Source organism: Rousettus aegyptiacus, unplaced genomic scaffold (genome assembly GCF_014176215.1).
Source record: "Rousettus aegyptiacus isolate mRouAeg1 unplaced genomic scaffold, mRouAeg1.p scaffold_m13_p_13, whole genome shotgun sequence".
NCBI classification, from domain to species: Eukaryota; Metazoa; Chordata; class Mammalia; order Chiroptera; family Pteropodidae; genus Rousettus; species Rousettus aegyptiacus.
The window spans coordinates 9440404-9459931 of record NW_023416288.1 but is presented as its reverse complement, the minus strand read 5'-3'; the positions used below and the strand labels follow the sequence as shown (position 1 = coordinate 9459931).

General features: G+C 30.1%; 1 protein-coding gene across 2 annotated transcripts in view; it reads left to right on the top strand.

Moving 5' to 3' along the window:
- The window catches only part of PCLO (piccolo presynaptic cytomatrix protein), a 353044-nt gene extending 338533 nt beyond the window's left edge, over positions 1–14511 (top strand). For both annotated transcript variants that reach the window (XM_016162724.2, XM_036230302.1), the window contains 3 exons: positions 6112–6246; positions 6663–6808; positions 9880–14511. In XM_016162724.2, coding sequence (XP_016018210.2) covers positions 6112–6246; positions 6663–6808; positions 9880–10020 — 422 coding nt within the window. In that variant the 3' untranslated portion in view covers positions 10021–14511. The remainder of the gene's footprint in view (positions 1–6111; positions 6247–6662; positions 6809–9879) is intronic.
- The last annotated feature ends 5017 nt before the right edge of the window (positions 14512–19528 follow it).

Here is a 19528-nt window from a genome sequence, read left to right as displayed (position 1 = left end):
TAAAACAGCAAAACAGCCCCTGGAAATTCTTTCATTTTGATAGTATTTTTAATAAATGTTTTTAAATGAATATCTCCATGAATGCATCAATGCTTTAAAAAAATCTTATTTATAAGAAAATATAAGATGTTCATGAGACAATGAAGCCCTGAACTTAAAATCAGAAGATCTGGATTTTCTTATTCATTTAGCCACCTTATCTTTTGATTGAAGTATTTAATCCATTTACTTTAAAAATAATTGCTGCTAAATATGTCATTTTATTATTCACGTTTTTTCTTTTTCTTTTTTCCCTCCCCTTTTTCTTCTTAAAGAATTCTAACATTTCCTGTTATACTGGTTTGGTAGTGATGCACTCCTTTAGATTTTTCTAGAAGTTCTACCTGGGTCCCTTAACAATTTGGCAAGTTACTTAGAATACTCAAGACACTGTTTTCCTTATCTGTAAAATGAAGATTATATCAACTCTATTTCTTGTTGTAAAATATTGATTGCATTTTGTTAATTGTAATGTTTTCTTATTTAAAATATTCTCTAAAACTATAAATTTGATATGTAGAGATATAGATATAGGTATGTACATGAATGTGTGTATGTAGATATGACCTACACACATTTTTCAAAGATAAAATATATGTAAACTTATTTTTGAAAGAACAAAAAGTGGAAAGAGCACTACGTATCTTAATGGAAAATAAAGCACCAGAGAATATGAAAAAAGAAAGCTGTGGAAGATAAAAATAAGCCAATTTTACAATTATACTTAGTTGGAGCACTTTAGCTAGCTGAGATGAAGAGACACACAATTTTATTAAAATGGAATTAAATTAACATGCCGTGTCAGAAAATGATTTTATATATATATATATAATATATATATATATATATATATATATTTTTTTTTTATTTAGAGAAGACTATATCACAATAAAAGCAAAGGAATACTTTTATTTTAGTAAATATTTTAGCTATATTAGCTTATAGAAGATCCCACTAAGTTTAAGAAACAAAACTGAAAATATTAAAAGGTTGAATAACTATGATTTTTAATACTATTGTTGTGGCGCGATCAAATTTAAGACCCATGGAGCCAATTGAGATGAATTGTGAGCCTTTATTAGCGACTAACTCTCCCCACTAAAGAATCAGCCCTGAGCTTTCAGAGGAGGTCGCTTATAAAGCCTACAATTACATTAAACAAGCAAGCAGGTTTACAGAAGCAGGAGTTAGCCATTAGCATATCTTTGCACAGGATAACTACAACCTTAACATTAGCATATCTTTGCACAGAATATCTCCTAGAACTATACCCTGGTTAAACATTAAATAAGCAAGCAGAATTTGGCCATTTGAAAATTTCCCCCCCACTTAACACTATATTTCGATATTGAATTTTATTTTTAACTCTCTACTAAAAGGATATCAGTGCTCTTCCACTTTCTCCCACTTTCAGGTCCCATGTTTTATTTGTTGTCTGGACTTTATCTTCAAATTGTTCTACCTTCCTCCCTCCCTCTTTACCTTCCTTCCTTCTTTATTTACTTCCTTTTCTCTCTCTCTCCCCCTTCCCTCTCTATGCCCCACCCTCTCTCTCTCTCTCTCTCTCTCTCATTTTTATATCCTCAATATCTTCTGGTATAGTCTTTTAAATATTTTTAAGCTGTCTGTTTCTTTTACACACCAATGTACTCTTTCAGGGGACTTATTTTTTCCTAGATCATTTAGGAATGTTTTATATATCCTTGAAATACTTCAAGTAGGATATCTCAGTGTATAAACTTATCAACATTTCCAAGAATATAAAATGCTCTTTTGATCCACAGATTTATTCTTCTGTTATTTCAGAGAAATAACTTTATGTTATAAATAAAGGATATTTTTCATTCTCTTGAATTTACTTTTTCTGAGCAATCAGTTATATTGAATCATATTTTTCAGTTCTATAAACCTATAATTTTTCTCTAACTTCTTTATTCTGTATTTTCCTCTCTATATAATCCAAAACTTTTCTTTTCTCTCTGACAATGATGTCTATTTCCATCTTATTTAATTTTTGTTCCAGGATGTTTCTAATTTATTAATAGTTTTTAAATAGGACTATTTGTGTTTTAGCTCTCAAATTTCACCACCCATTTATTATCTGTTCCAAACAAAATGATAAAACATGTGTCTTCTATGTGTGCGGCGTCTTGATCAGATCTGGAGTTGTTGCCCATCCTTATGGAGACAGTGGACACAGAGGTTTTTTGTCACCATTCATGTATTTGTCTCAAGTGAAAAGGCATTCTGAGCCTATAAAAAGGCAGACATGATTAATTGTGATGACTCATAATTAATGCATTTCTTCTTTGAGACCACCTCAGTGGGCTTGTCCCTTTGTTCCTTTGGTAGAAACATTGAAAAAAAAGTTAGAATAATTTTTAGATGGGAGAAACTTAAAAGAACTTCACAAGTATTACACAGTGATGCATGTGAATTTAACCTTCCAAGAAAAAGCAAGCAATGTGATGACTTGAGAACTTTAATTAGCAAGTTTTTAATTGTACCTTTCTTCTCAAGTGAGAAAATGGAAAACAACCACCACAACAAATTTCACATGTTTGATGTGTTGGAGATTTAAGGCCTATAAAAGAGGAATATAACCTATAAAAATAAATTTTATTTCATCATACTCATTAGGGTAATCAATTGTGTCCACAGCTTCTATTGGCTACAAATAATGGGAGTGAATTTTCATTGACTCCTTCCTTATCATGTTAGAATAGTCTTTTTTCCCTCCAACCTAGCTTTGGGTTGAGAGATGGAACAGTGGTTCTTTTCGCATTTTTTATGGCTTTAGAGGAAAGAAATAGAATTGTTTTATAAATAGATTCACTATTTTGTGTGTGATCAATGTTTATAATAGCTTTTTATAGAAATTACCAATGTCTTCTTTGTAATTTAAATATATTAAATACCATCAATTCTTTTGCTGAAGCTTCTCTTGTTATCTCTATGGGTTGATGAAATACATCTTCTAATACATTTCTCAGAGAATCAACCTTGGTACAGTATTCCTGAGTTCTTTACACTAAAAACTTCAGGCTTGATACTTGAAAGACGTCTTAGCTATACATAAAATCTTTGACATGAACCTTATTTTCCTGAGTTCCTTGAGAGTAAAGCTAACATCCAGCTATTGTGAAGTACCTATAATAATGGCTGCTAAAATACTACGATTTAACTATATCTAAAAGATTTGTGTTTCAGTTTGTGAAACATATAGAAGATGACTTTAGCTTTTGAACTTAGTGTTAGCTTTTTGATAAAAGAAAGAAAGCAAAGCAAGTTATAGTTTGGTAGATATATTTTCCACATGTCAGGGTACATCTAGATACAGAAATCTAAATTAACCTAATCAAAAAGTTAATTAATCCGGGAAAGAAATATATCAAAATAACCATATTCCAAAGCGTGACAAAATTAAATCAAAATAATTAAATAACTATAATCTAATATTTTTTACAATTTTATACATAATGTTTTTGTTACTTTAGTTTCTTCTCAAAGATTAAACAATCGAAGTGTGGTTTAGAAAGCCCTGTGGGTTTCCAAGATTGTTTAAATATGTCCATGAGGTCAAATTATTTTTTAAATATGCTAAGCTATTATTTACCTTTCTACTGTGTTGACATTTACATTGATAATGCAAAAAAAAAAAAAAAAAAAAAAAACATGGTGCAGAAAACTGCCGGTGACAGCACAAATGAAGACAGTGGCACTAAACTGTACTGATAGTCACTATATTTATGTTTCTATGACCTTGCACTTATTGAGGAAAAAATTGCCAGTTTCACTTAAGAATATTGTTAATGAAGGAGGTTAACATTATTGTTATGACACTTAGACCCTTAAGTACATGTCTTCCTAATCTGTGTGACGAAATTATAAATATAAAGCACTTCTACTGCATACCAAAATGTGATGATGAATTTGAGAAAACATATTTGTGCATTTTTTTTCAGTTGCAAACTAAACTAGCCCCTTTTTTTTTTTTTTTACAAATGTATCATTTTTTATTTGAAAGCACAGCTGATAGACAAACTCTGCTTATTCCCAAAAATTAACAAGATGAGCTTGTAACTTTAAGAAAAACAATTGACAATTGTTTTCAATGATAAAATTCATCCGTAAAGTAAAAATAGAATTTTGAAAAATATATATTTGCCTCCCTGAGCTTGACAGCTTCTCAATATTTAGACTTTTGATGATATTGCTGGTGATATTAACAAACACACTTCTCATATTGTATGAAATGTGTCAACATTTTGAAGACGAGCATAACTGAGTGAACCGGTATTTTCCAAAATGAACAACATACAATGTTACCAATTTAGTAATAGTTAAAAAATCCATTTAAAGTGCAAGATAGACTTATGTATTTTAAAGTAACAGTTCAAAAAGTTCATTGATATAGATTCCACATATCCATAAGCTTCGAGAAACTATCATTTATCAAATTTTCTTGTAACATTAAATATTGTTCAAAATTATCTAAAATATTAAACTTCTCGATCCTTTTCTAACTGTGTGTGTATGTGTGTGTATAAACCGTGTGAGACTGGACTTCATATATTACAACTAAAACAACAAGTTGAATGGATTTAATAAACAAGTATGAGAATCCAGGTGTTCTGTATTAAGCAAAACATTAATGAAATTTGAAAAAATATAAAACAGCACTCCTCACTATTTTTTGGATAATATGAATATTTTCATTAAAATATTTATTTATAAGTATATTATTTTCATTTTAACTGAATCAATAAATAGATATTTTAAATATGTAATTTTACACTAATTAGAATTTTTTTAATTTATAAGATCAACAGCTGTAAGCCACACATACAAAATTTCTTTGAGATTCCTCCATTTTTTTTAAGATTGTAAAGAAGTCCTGAAACCAAAGTGTTTAAGAACAATTACATTTATATTTCAAGATATTTAATAAATTTCTATTTTCTAAAGGTAAAAATCAAATTCTTAACATGGTATCAATTAACAATATGTTATAATCATATGAACATTTATTACTCAGTCCTATAATGTTCCGTTTTGTGAATACAATGTTTCTCCTCTTTAGAATATTTTTCCTCATCCATTTAACCTGGTTAATTCTTTTTCATCTTCTGGTTTCAGCTCAAGGAGCACTTCCTCAGTCTCTCCTGAAACCATTTTCTTGTACTTCATAACCTTTTCTCTCTTTCTAATTATACATTTATTAATGAAAATATTTGATTAATGGATTTCTTTTCAATACACAGGAAAACCATAAAATCAATAAGCATGTGTGTTTTGGCTCACCATTATATCTGTTTCTCCTAACAGAATGCTTATCTCAGAGTATGGTGGGAAATTAAATATTTGTTGGTTAATAAATGAATGGATGAATATATAAATTGATAGAGCGAAGGGTAAATCAGTAAAGAATATGACCTAGCATGAATAGCTTTTTCAATAATATATTCAAGATAAACACTAGAAAGAAATATATCAGATTCATTTAAATCGTTCATTTATTTTCCCTTATGTATTTTTATTACTACATCTTTTTGTTGGCTATTTCTTTTACAAAGGAAATAGGCTGTAGAAATAACTTACAATGACTTTTAGTTCTGTTAGCAAGTGTTTTTGAGCAAGCTTAGTAATGAGCAATTAATGGAAAATGACTTCTTGTATTTCACATGACTTATTAATTTCTATAACTTACATTAGATCTTATTATTTTTATGTGTCTGTCTTCCTATAGTCTCATCTATTACCTCTTTTTGGCCTAAAAATCCATAGTTGAGTAACACTTACCTACTTATATTTCCTCCATACCTCCCTTTTTATTAGCTTATCATTATACATTATGTACTTTGTTGTAAATATATAATTTATCAGTCCCCCCATGAGAACATTCACTTTTAAAAGCTCAGACCATATTTTATTCATATATGTATCCACAGGATGCAATAAGCTGTTTAGCACCTGATAAATACTCAGTTAATGAATGTTTGAACTATTGAATTAAATATTTGATAAATGTCATTACATATTCTTTAATAAAGTTTTATTAAATTTTTCCAGTTAAAACTCAGGTAATGGGAGAAATTAAGATTGCATTGAAGAAAGAAATGAAAACAGATGGTGAACAACTAATAGTTGAAATTCTTCAGTGCAGAAATATCACCTACAAATTTAAATCTCCTGATCACTTACCAGGTATCTAATTTTATAATAATAAGCAATATAATATAGCTAAGAATTCTTTAAAATTATGTCCTAAATATTCTGGAAAATGCAAAATAAAATTTGGGCTGTACAACAAATATGTCTAAAAAAATGTGAAGTAAGAATTAATTTCTCTTATATAGACAAGTTGATATTTTACCAGTTTTTAGCTAGATATTTTTCAACACCTAAACTTAGTGATGTACTTATTATAGAACAGGAATACAAATTTAAATTTCTAAGAAAATTTGTGTATCTTTTAATCATTTTATGTTGTCTGAAACAAATTGAACATAGTCTGCTGACTATAAGTTGACTATAAGTGTATATCAGTATACACTTATAATTTTTTCAATAGGATATTATATGATGAATGAACACTTAACAAGCTAAATTTTTATTTTCAGATTTGTATGTAAAACTCTACGTAATGAACATCTCTACCCAAAAAAAGGTGATCAAGAAAAAAACAAGAGTCTGTAGACATGATCGAGAGCCTTCATTCAATGAAACTTTTAGATTCAGCCTAAGCCCTGCTGGACACTCTCTTCAGGTAATTCTTTATTATACAGTTACTACTTTAAAATTTTTATTCATACAGTATTTATTTTCTATTCAATTATTCAATATTTATAAACTGATCATATACTATGTTACATTTAATAAGCCTATTGATTCTTAGAGACATCTTCCCAGGGACCCTTTAGACTTCCATAGCCCACTCACTCCATCGAATCAGCTACTAAGTTGTCTATTCTACCACTAATCCTCTTTGGATTCTCACCTTTGTTACTCAAATCATTTCAACACTATACCTAGCCTACATGCCATCAATATCTTACCCTTTTAATTCATTTTGTCATACCGATTGCAGAGGTATCTTTTAAAAACACTGGTTATACCAATTCGCAATGCCACCAATAGCGTATGACGGTTCCCTTTTCTCCATGTCCTCACCAACACTTGTTCCTTTGATTTACTGATGATAGCCATTATGACAGGTGTGAGGTGATATCTTATTGTGATTTTAATTTGCATTTCTCTGATAATTAGTGAGCTTGGGCATCTTTTCATGTCTGTTGGCCATCTGTATTTCCTATTTGGAGAAATATCTGTTTTGGTCTTCTACCTATTTTTTAATTGGATTGGTGGGATTTCAAATTGGTACGGCTACTGTGGAAAACAATCTGGAGGTTTCTCAAAAAATTAAAACTGGATAGACCTTTTTACCCAGCAATTGCACCTCTGGATATTTATCCAAAGAAAATCAAAACAATAATTCGTAAAGATCTATGCACCCTTATATTCATGGCAGCGCAATTTACAATTGCCAAGATGTAGAAGCAACCTAAATGCCCATCAACAGATGATTGATAAAGAAGTTATGGTCCATGTATACGATGGAATATTAGCCATTTAAAAAAATGAAATCTTATCATTTGCAATGACATGGATGGACCTAGAGGTTATTATGCTGAGTGAAGTAAGTCAGACAGAGAAAGATATATACCATATGATTTCACTTATATATGGAATCTAAGGAACAAAAAGAACAAACTAATCAAAAACAGACTCACAAATATAAAGGACAATCTGGTGACAGCCAGAGAGGAGGATTAGGAGGCTGGGAGAAAGGGGAGAAGGGTTAAAGAAGTAGAAATTAGAAGTTGAGAGATGGTTATGGGGAGGGAGAACAGTATAGGGAATGTATTTAGTATTAATGTAATGGCTAGGTGGAGAACCAGAGGAGAGAAAGAGAAATTAGGGAGATCATTTTATAAACTATACAAATGTCTAACCAATGTACTGTATACTTAAAACTAATAATAAAAATTAAAATAAAAAATCTAGAAAATATCAGACCAGAGATTTGCATAGTTTACTGAATCTTCAAAGGTAACTTTTATCGGTGCCTTCTCAGCTATTGATTTTTTTATACTTTAATCTATTTTCACTGAGTTGCTATAAAGGTTTAATAAAGTCATGTTCATTAAACAACTTAATATTTCTAAGTAGAATATTCAATAAAATAAAGTTTATACTTTAAACAAAACAAAACACTGGTTAGGTTACATTAAAACTCCTCAATGACTCACCATTATCCTGATTCATTTAGAGTCCTCTAAAGTAAGTTCTAATTGTATTGATTTAATCTCATCTCTTTGTATACCTTTCCACACACTTTATACTTCATTTACACCAGAATCTTTTCTAATCAGGTTAAGCCTAGAATTCTTTGCTTATATTTTTTCTCCCCTTCAATATTCTGATCCAACTCTCTTCACCCATCACAATACTTTACATCTTTTAATGTAAATTCGGCCCTTTATTGATAAAGATAGATGTAATTCATTCATCATACCTTATTGAGGTTACATTTTGCTTACCTTGTTAGGCAATGAATCCCAACCTGTCTTGTACAATAATTTATATACTTTCTTGTCATGTATGTATACATGTATACGAGAAGCTTCTCTAGGGGCAGGCCTCTTTTTTATTGCTCTTTGTTCTACAGTCTATAATACTATGCTTGTACATAGTATGTCTTCAGTAGATGTAGAGATAAGGAATAAAGAAAAAGGAGGAAGGAGAGAGATGATAAAATATGGCAAGAGAAATCTGTGGTACTGGCACTTAAAAGCCTACACTAGAGACAAATATAAGAAATACTACAAAGTGAAAATTGCATTGAAAGGATTAACTTATATTAGCATGGAAGAGAATAAAAAAATTAAAGGAGACTCTGCAGTTAGTGTAACAAATGTGTCATTCACAGAGATTGAGTAATTAAAAGACTGAGAGGGAGAAAGAGCATGAGTTTGTTGAAATGTGATAAATTTGATAAGAAGCAAGGATCCAAGTAAAAATATACACTAATATATGAAATCCTCAAATCAGAGGCCAAAAGAGATAGTCATAACTGGAAATGTAGATTTTTGAAGTCAGAAGCATAAAAGTAAATTTTTGGCCAAGGGTAAAGCAAATTTCCTGAAGAAGATTTCTGAAATAGGGGGAAAGAGGGAGAGGTAGAGAGTTGTCAAGGATTAATGGTTAGCTCCACCTACCATTCTTTCAACTCATTTCTAAAAAAAAAAAATTCTTGAATCTGAAATCCTATGAATTTCAACTAATGTTGTCTCATGTATGACAAGAAACCACTTTGAAAGTGCATATTATAATAAAATCACCAATTAGTTAAATGCTAAATAAAATCATTATGTTCTATCAGCTTTGTAAATTCACTTATATACTCAGGACGCAAATAATTTTGTACGTGAGTTAATATTGCATAAACTAGTAAAAATGTACCTAGCAAAGTTCTTTTTTGAAACTTTTCATCAGTTTAAGCATTAACCTGGTTAGAACTAGCTAGGAAAACATATCTAGAATTTTCATATCCTTCAAAATGTGTCTTTTTTTGGGGGGAAATGTTGATGAGGATTAATTAATCTTATGCAAATCTTTTGAGGATATATCCTTGTTATTAGTTCGCTTACCAATATGCTTGCTACTTTCCCTTACCCTCACCCTTTCTCATTTGTGTGACTTCATTGATGATAAAATGTCCTTAAAAGAGGTTGAAAAAAATATATATGTATGTATAATTTTGGCTCTTTTTTCTAGATTTTACTTTTCTCCAATGGAGGGAAGTTTATGAAAAAGACTTTGATTGGTGAAGCCTGTATCTGGCTTGACAAAGTGGATCTCAGAAAAAGAATAGTCAACTGGCACAAACTTTTGGTCAGTCCTACTCAAACACATTGAAGAAATAAGTCTGTTTAGGGTATAGAAACTTTTCTAAATAATTGCAGATCAAGACTATAGTTGGATAATATTATACTGTTATGTGTCCAGTGGTGAACAGGAAAGGAGAAAAAAACAGGAAAAGCATTCTTAAAGCCTTGTAAATGTGTTGCTGTGGAACACAAAAAGGAAACGCAAAGGAAAAGTTTGTATATCTAAAACCTAAAAAAAAAAGACCTCTGAGACCTTAGATTTCTTGGGGCTGTCAAGAAAAACAGTAAGAAAATTTCTGATTATTTAATGCAAAAACTTTGAGCAGAGTTGAGCTAGAGCTGAAATTAATATAGTTTTAAGTGCGGACAATTGTAATCCTCTATTCAAAAGAACCTTGGTTGAAAGGAGAAAAACTGATATGACAAATCTGTTTTCAAAAGCCCAAATCTTTCTTTATCTTATTTTCTCAGACATTTAATGTTTTGAGATTCTGAAATGAGATACACCTACAATGTGTCCAAAACTAGAAGTAAGATAGTTGTGCTCACAAGGAAAGGAGAACTGAAGATGTAGAAATTATGGCTTTTAGACCATATTGTACAGGTTTTCTCTGCCTAAATGTTACAAAGGTGAGCAACACTAATTTTGGAATCCATGTTGTATAAGCACATTTGTATAATTTGAAATAATGTAGAGTGAAGATAATATTAAGTAGAAATGGAATTTCACTTATCTAGAGATAAAGCCATGACTGGCTAACAAGAATGTTGCCCTACAAACTATTGAAACCTTGCTTGAAAACATCAAAATCTCCACGATTTACCCACAAACCAAGATATTTTCAATCTACATACCAAAGGGCATAGATTAAATTGGTATGTTCTAGGGCGCATGATAATTTGTTCTTTGTGGAATTGCAAATGAATGTATTATCCCACACAATCCTTTTCTCTTGAGTGGTGTATTGACAGAGAAAATTCTTTCTCTGGCAAACAAATCATATTAATCTGTGACATTGATTAATTAAATTGGTGTCATTCCTTGTTCTTCCATAATGTTTTTTTTTTTAATCTTAACACATCAACCAATTGTATAATGAAAACCTTAACCCTATGCTCAAGTTCTCTCTAGTGCTCTATTCTTCTTTAGTGACAATATCACAGTAATCGAAGTGCATCCATGTTGGAGAAATATGTGGAAAGTAAACATTATATTGAGGTTAAATATAATTAGAGCTATTTTAATAGTATAAAATAAAAGGGACAATGTCTAAGTCATTAAAATGAAGCATCTTCTTCTCCATAAACCAAAAACATAGAGTTGCAGGAAACACACTCAGTTGAGTTTGAAAGTCTGGTTTGGGGTGTTGGTTCTGCCACTGACTAACTGTGTCACCTTGCACATGTCACTTAAACTCACTTTTCCCCCACTGTTCTTATTTAAAGGATAGAAGTAATTATGTATTCCTAGCTTTCCTAATGGGATGTTGAGATGGTCAAATTAAGTGACTATAAAAAAAATTGAAAGCACATTTCCAGGTATAGTTTTATATACATAAATGAGGAAAAATTATTATGCAGCTTTTTATTTTTAAAATTTAAATGCAAAGTAGCATCTTCTAAACCAATGACATATTGACATGGATAAAAGAATTATGTTAACTCTGAAACCATTTTTTTCCCAAAATATGAACTTTATTTTACTTGAAAAAAGGTGAAGAATTAATTGAAAATTATTTTCAAATTGGGTTATTATAAATAAATAGATTATACTGATTTTATCCTATTCCCATATCCTACTCCAAAATAAATTAAATTGCTTCTCAGAACATTCTGAGTTTAAAAGCCTCTTCTTCATTCAAGGGCAAAGTTTTAGTGGTTTAGAGAAATCATCTCCTAATATACTGGTTGGACTTTCAATTTTCTCATAAAAAAAAAAGTTTTAAATTTGAGCAGAATTGGTTAAATGTAAAACAATAAAAATTAAAGAATTTCTAATCAATCCTAGGTTATATATCTTTATTGTATTCATTTAAAAAATATAAATGCACTCTTTTCCAATCTAAGGAAGAGAAGTCACTTATTCTTTCCTCTATTTTTTATCATTCCTCTCTGACAATACAGTATCATTTACAATTGATATTTCTTTAAAATGGGCATAGAAGGAGGAAATGACTAAAGATTTGATATTGCTAGGATTTTATTTTTGGAGACAACTAGATGGTTGCCATGGATATTTCCAGCAGAAGTTAGCACTTTAGAAAGCTTATAATTATCACTCATAATTGGGGAAGAAAAGACATTCTGACATAAAAAGGCTCTGCTATTTTCCATTAAAAGGAAACTCTGGCTTACCTTAGGTCCTCTTCTGCAGCCACGTACATTCAGAGGTGTGCCTGAGAGGTCGTATGACCAGTTAGTTTACTTTATTCCAGTTGCAATTTATTTTAAAGTAATAGAAATGGTGGTGCTACCAAAATAGAGACCATCTGTCGGTAGCTATATGGCCTGAAAGAATGGTGGTCTTTTCATTAAAGGTGTCCCTCTGTTCCAAGGAAATGAACTACTATTGAGGCCAGGTCAGTCAAGAGTTAACCACAGGGCTTCTTTTTGTGCACCAGCATCCCCCTTCAGAAAGCATAAGATCCTGCCAAAGTGTGCCAAGTGTGCAGCTAACCAAACTCCTAGGTCGTACTGGAATTATTCTATGCAACAATGATCCTTACACGAATGCACTTCTGAATAATGTTGATTACCCTTCTTACAACAAAAGTATTTCTTTTTTAATTGCAAATAGGGCTCTTGGTATTTTTTACTTTTTTAATATACATCACAGCATATAATTTCCCACTTTTTAATTTATTTTATTTTATTGGAAATAGCTTTTTTAAAATCCTAATAGAGATGAAGTTTGTAATCTCTAAAGAACATATGATTAGTCCAATTATGACACTTATACCTTGAAAGTTCTCTTAATTTTTTCCAGTTTTGTTTAGTCATCAAAGACTGAAGTTGCTTCTTGGTTTAAAATTTGGTCCTAAAGTAACTTCTGGCTAAAAAAGCAAAAGTAGAATGAATTTTACAAAAGACAGGGATTTACAGAATGGTCGTTACAAACACAGATAACACTAATTGCAAAAAGTTGGTGTTTTCTTGTTTTTACTTAAGATTAATGAGGTTTTTGGAGACTCTGAACTCTTTATTTACTATTTCGGTTTAAAAGAACAGTATCCAAAACTAAGGGACATTGATTGTCTTTGCTCCTTAATATTGCCCATTTGTAATTAATCACATTAATAAATGCAGATTTTCAGTATATCAGTGGAATTAATTTTATGGATCACACACATTAAAATCGTCATATTGTGGGACTATTATAGCTGGTAACCAGCTGATATTGATTCTTATTATAGGAACGGTTGTGATGAAAGTGATGATAGTAGTGACACTAGCTGGATGGTGATGTGAAGTAAATTAAAATTGAGCAAATATACTATATTGCGCCCAATTTATTAAAAATTATTTGATCAATGTTTCATTTCATTAAGATATCACAAAGATATTTATAGTATTTTTTTACTTTATTATTTAAATCATAAGTAACAATATTTTTAAAAACTTATTTTCATTGCTATGGTGTCTAATGTTCCAAAAGCAGACAATTACAGCTATATATGTTTATAACTCTAAGTGTGACAGAGTGATTTTCCCTCTTTTTGAGCTTGAGATGGAAGTGAAAGAAAGCTCAATGAATAATTATGAGCTGTCTCTTTAATAATACTTGCCTTTGATGTAATACAAGAATGAATGAGTGAAATAGATTTTCTCATTGAATACAACACATTGATGTTTTCTGTATGTTTCATGTCATTGCTATTTATAAAGTTACCCATTAAATCAAAATCATTTAATCAAACAATTCCTTATCTGATAAGTAGATTGAGAGCATTTTCTTAATTTGATACCCTGTATATAACTACACATTTGGTAAAATAGACAAAGTTGAAATATTAATTTCATTTGGCATTCAGCATGTGAATATGATTATTGTTTGATTGTGTCTATATATTTGTCAGTGATGTGCCCAGGTGCTCCCACTACCAATTAATGTGTGTGCTGATACCCTAATAAAAACACATCTGATGTTAAAAGAAAAAAAATTCTTGTCTAAAAAAATAAAAACCTAATAAAATTGATTTCAAAATAAAAAATAAAGTACTTGGAGATATGTCTTGTTTCTAACTATATGTTGCATGCCGTGTTGGTGATTTGCTAATGTATTCTTTCTGTTCTACCCAAATATCTCTGGGAAATCTAATGAACAGACAAATACAAATTCTTGGGCTAAAAGTTGAATAAATGGAACTGAAATTCATGAAAATTGTATTTAAAAAATGCTTGTAAATCTGTCTTGAGTTTTACTCTATGTAAAAATATGTCTTGGTTTTGTGATTATATACAAGATGTATCTTGATAACTTATGCAATTGTGCTGTTTTAAAGGCTGTTGCCTCAGCCTTACTAATAAATATTGAAAATATCAACTTTGACTTCTTGTGTTTATCAACTTGATAAATTGATATGTAATATAAAAATAGAGTTTTGGGAACATTTTCTGTGAATACTATATCATAAATATGTACATTCACCCAGTTTAAAAATGTATTTTAAACACAGAACAGATACAGAAAATAGAATTAAACAAATGTATAGCTTGATAAATTATTACATCTAAGATACTCTTGTAATCATGACCCAGATCAAGAAAATGAACTCAGCCAGCTGCCTCATAAGAACTTCCATGTAACCCATTCCTATTAGAACTCCCTCTCAACTCCTAAATGTAACCACTATTCTAATACTTATAATAATTATTTCCTAGTTTTTCACTGACATCTGTCTGATAAACACTAATGTAATTTTTCCGTTTTATTTTTAATATGCTTTCTAAGCCTCTTCTCATCTACATATTCTCCTCCTCATTCCTCCTTTTTCAGTGGATCTAATTTTTTGAAGAAACGTAGTATTTTTACCTGTGGGGTTCCTCAAAATTTGGATGTTGCTGATTACATAGTGTAGTTAACATGTTTCTCTGCCTCTCTGTTCCCTGGAAATTGATCTTTTGCTCAAATCAGATTTGACCTGATTCATGTTCAAGCTCTTCATATGTTGGCGTTGTAGTCTTCCATTAGGAGGCATATAATGTCTGGCTGTCTCTCATTTTGTTCTATTTACAGCCACTTGTGCTTAATTCCTAGAATACATCCATTAATTAACTAGATGTTACAAATGGTGATATTCTAATTCAGTCATCATTTCTTCTTGGAATACTTTCAAAAAGATAAACTTCTTCTCAACAAACATTTGATTACCCAGTGGTATAGTTTGTATAGAAAAGTTAGAATAAAGGCAGAGAAAGTTGGACAATTTTTATCTACTTGCCGTATTTTAAAGTAATTAATGGTTCCCTATCATCCTCCAAAGATGGCCAAATAGTTTTAATTTTTTTAGTGTCATTGTGAGCTCAAAGATTGAAGGAAATTTGACATGTTTTAATTCACTGAAGCTGGTATTCTTATTAATCTCAAATTTACTCTTTTGCCAGTGGGGACATCTTTGAGTGGGCTTGCATGCTTCTCATAGTCTTATATTGCTCCTTATGGCAAGGAGATTATACATCATCTCTTTAACCTTAAAAGAGTATAGCAGATCTATTCAACTAGAATTTTTATTTTTCTCTCTATTTATCTCTATAGAAAAATAAAGTTTAAGAATGCATTGACACTGAATGATCAACTTCTATGTGCTATTGCTTCTCAGCCTTTTGGCTAAGATCAAGTGTAAAATCAAGTGTTGAATTTAATATACTTACAATAAACTTTTAAAAGCATTCTGAGGTGAAGTATATCTTAAAATATTTTTTTGATGATAATGCCAGGTCTAAAAAGATTTAATTAGATAAATGATTAATGAGTTTGACTTTTTGACTATTTGGCATTTAAGAGCTGAAAATGCTGCATACCTACAGTCCAAAATTTTTATAGGAAATTGAGTCAAAATTGTTCTCTCTTAAAAAGTAATAATAAAACTATGATGGCAAAAATGTTGAAATCTTTACTCTTGAAATCTCAACTCCAAATAAATTAAAATTTTGTTTTTAATTTAATTTTTACTTTTATTTTTTTATATTTATTATTTGTAAAAATTAAGAAATATTTTCATGGATTATTTAATTAAAAAATTACCCTCCAACAACTTGATTCTTCAAGATCAATAAAATGAACAAACCTGTGGTAATAAAAGGAGAAAGTCCAAATTACCCTTATCAAGTACAAGAAATTAACATAAATACCAAATCCAAAGCTAACACTTAACAAACCCAATCTAGCAATGTATAAAAGTGATAAGAATCATGACCAAATTGAATTATCCCGGTTATACAAGATTATTTCAATGTTGGAATGAAATGAAATCCAATGCATTAATATATTGCAGTATAAAAATCATAGGATGGGAAAATTTGATAAAATTCAAAATCCATTCATAACAAAAACTTTATAGCACCCTTGGAATGGGAGAGTATTTTTTAAATTTGATGACTATTACCTACCAAAAAATAATTCCAGTAAAATGATTGAAGGCTTTTCTTTTGAGATTAGACACAAAGCAAGCATGCCTGTTACAAGAAGAAAAAAATACAAATAAAGAAGTAAGATGTGAAATAGAAGAAAAGAACTATAATTATTTCTAGATTATATATTTTAGTGTATAGAAAATCTAAAACAACAACCAATTTGTTTTAGAATCTATGAGAATTCATCAAGTTTATTAAATATAAAAACTATATAGAAATAAATTCCTTCTTTGAATCTGAACAAGTAATTGTTATAAAATTAAAATTTTTACTACCATCAAAATTGTGAAATGTCTAGAAATAAATTAACAAAGAAGTTCAAGACCTCTACAAAAAATAATAAAATTTATGAAGATATTAAACAAGACTAAATGCAATATTCATTGAAAAAAATTGAATATTATACTAATATTTAATTTTTCCCAAATTATAAATCCCTTGAGTCAATGCAATTATAAATTTCAAATGCATATGGGATTTGATGAACTGGTTATAAAATTTATGTTAAAGTACAAAGATCCAAAAAAAGCATACTTAAGAGGGAAGAATAAGATTTAAGAATATTTTCTGAGATAATAAGACTTACTATAGAGGTACAAAAATAAAGAGTATAGTACTAATGGAGAATAGATGACTCAAACAATGGAACAAAATACACTAGCAGACTCACACAGGAATGGATACTCATATGTAATAGAGGAGATAAAAAAGATCTGTAAAAAAATGCATAAACTTTCAATAAATAGCATAGGTCAATTGAGTAACCACTTTTAAAAAATGATATTGGGCCCTGTCTCTCATGATTTTCAAAGATAATAAATTCCTTATAATTTAAAGACTTAAATATAAATGGAAATCTTATAAAACTGTTAGAGAATAATACAGCGAAACAACTTCATAAACTTGGGAGGAGGAAAAGATTTCTTGAACAAGACATATTAGCCAAAAGTAAAAATTATTAAGTTCAACTACATAAAAATAAAGATTTCTGTTATCAGACATCTTACAGAAATTGATAAGAAAAGCAAAAAAAAATTAGAAGAGATATCTGCTACATAAAACAAAAAAGTACTATTGTTAAAAATACATATCACAAATCAGAGATAAAATAAAAGCAAAGTAATGGAAATATAGGAAAAACACTTGAACAATACTTTAGGTGAGAAGAAATCTAAATGGTTAATAAACATAAATAGAAACTCAACTTCATTGGTTTTCAGGGTAATTCCAGTTTAAACTACAGTGATATATAGTATGCATATAGATAGGTAAAAATACAGTCTGTAGAAGCCAAGTGTTAGAAATGGAAATATAAATTAATGTAAGTATAATATTGTTGAAAATTTCAATACTTTGTGACTTGCTATTTCACTCCTAGATATAGACCTTAAAAAAACTTTTAAATACACATAGAAATCAGGGCACATTTTAAAGCATTCGGGTTGTTGTTTAGCTAGTACACACTGGTGCAGTGTATCAGAGAAATTCCTTTCTGGTTGGTCAGGCTTCCAACTGCCAACTGTTGTGACTGGTATGTGACCTTGCTATACACATAATTAAAGGTATTAAATATCATTCTTGGAAATATATTTATAGCAGTATCATTCATTATTTCCCCAAACTCAAAACAACCTCAAATTTCATCAATAATAACGGGTAAATATTTTTTTAGGATACTAATACAATAAAATAATGTAAAAAAATAAAAATGAACAAACAAGGCTATACATATCAATATGAGTGAATTTCACAAATGCAGCGTGATTCTAATAACTATGAAGAGAATTAAGGGAATGATTATCACAAAAGAAAGGATAGATTACCTCATGGAGGAATAAAGCAGATATGATTGGAGATAATATTTAGGACATACTAGCAATGTCCTATTTCTTAATCTGTATCATGATTATATGGATATTTGTATAACAATTATTATTTAAACCATATATGCTACTATTGTTTTGCATTGGTCTCAGCCTATCAAAAATTATCAAAAATGTTGTGGCTGGACTAACTCTTGTGGTTCTTATTATTCCAAGACACCCTTCGGTAATCACCATCAAGAAACTTTGAAAAGATACAGGTTTATTGCGTACAAAACCTGAGAATTTCGCAGCACATCTGGAGCTACATACAGAGGTTGACAGTAGAAAGAGAAAGTACATGTATGGGCCTCTGCTTTTTTTGAGGTAGAGGGTTTCACTGGCTCACTCTTAGTTGGTGAATTTAAGATATAAAGAGTGGAAATTTAAAGTGTGGGAAGAGAAAACAAACTAGTATCCCAAAAAGTCAGTTATTAGAATCAAGCTAGATCTCTAAAACAACAGAGCCTCAGTGTAGGGTGGTGGCCTGGCTCTTTAGTCCTGAGGCTGGCAATGTGTTTGAGATAGGCTCTACAATCAACACTTAAAGCAGGTCCTTGCATTATATTAAAAAAAAAAAAAAAAAAATCAGAGCTTATTCTACATCTATGTGTTACATTTTACAATTTACTTTTTTTTAAAGAGTAAGAATAGATAATCATTAACAGCAATTAAGATTTTTGAGAAAGAGATTTGAAGATGTGTTCAGCAAAACAATGTTAATTTTAACTTGAATATGCTGTTTTGATGGAATGAAGGGGATAAAAATCAGTTTAAACAAATGAACTCAACAAGTATTTGATTAGTTTTAGACATTTGTCTTGTATGACGGGCAGACTGGAAATTCCTGGGAAGAAACTGACACTGCAGTCTATAGGGGAAATTTCTTCTTCATTTTGGAACCTAACCTTTGAAAGGTTTGTAAAGCCTTTCAGCTGATAAGATCAGGCATGCCCACCTAGATTATAGAGGATAGTCTCCCTAAAGTCAGGTGATTAGATATGTTAAGCATCTCTACAAAAATAGGCATACCTCATTTTA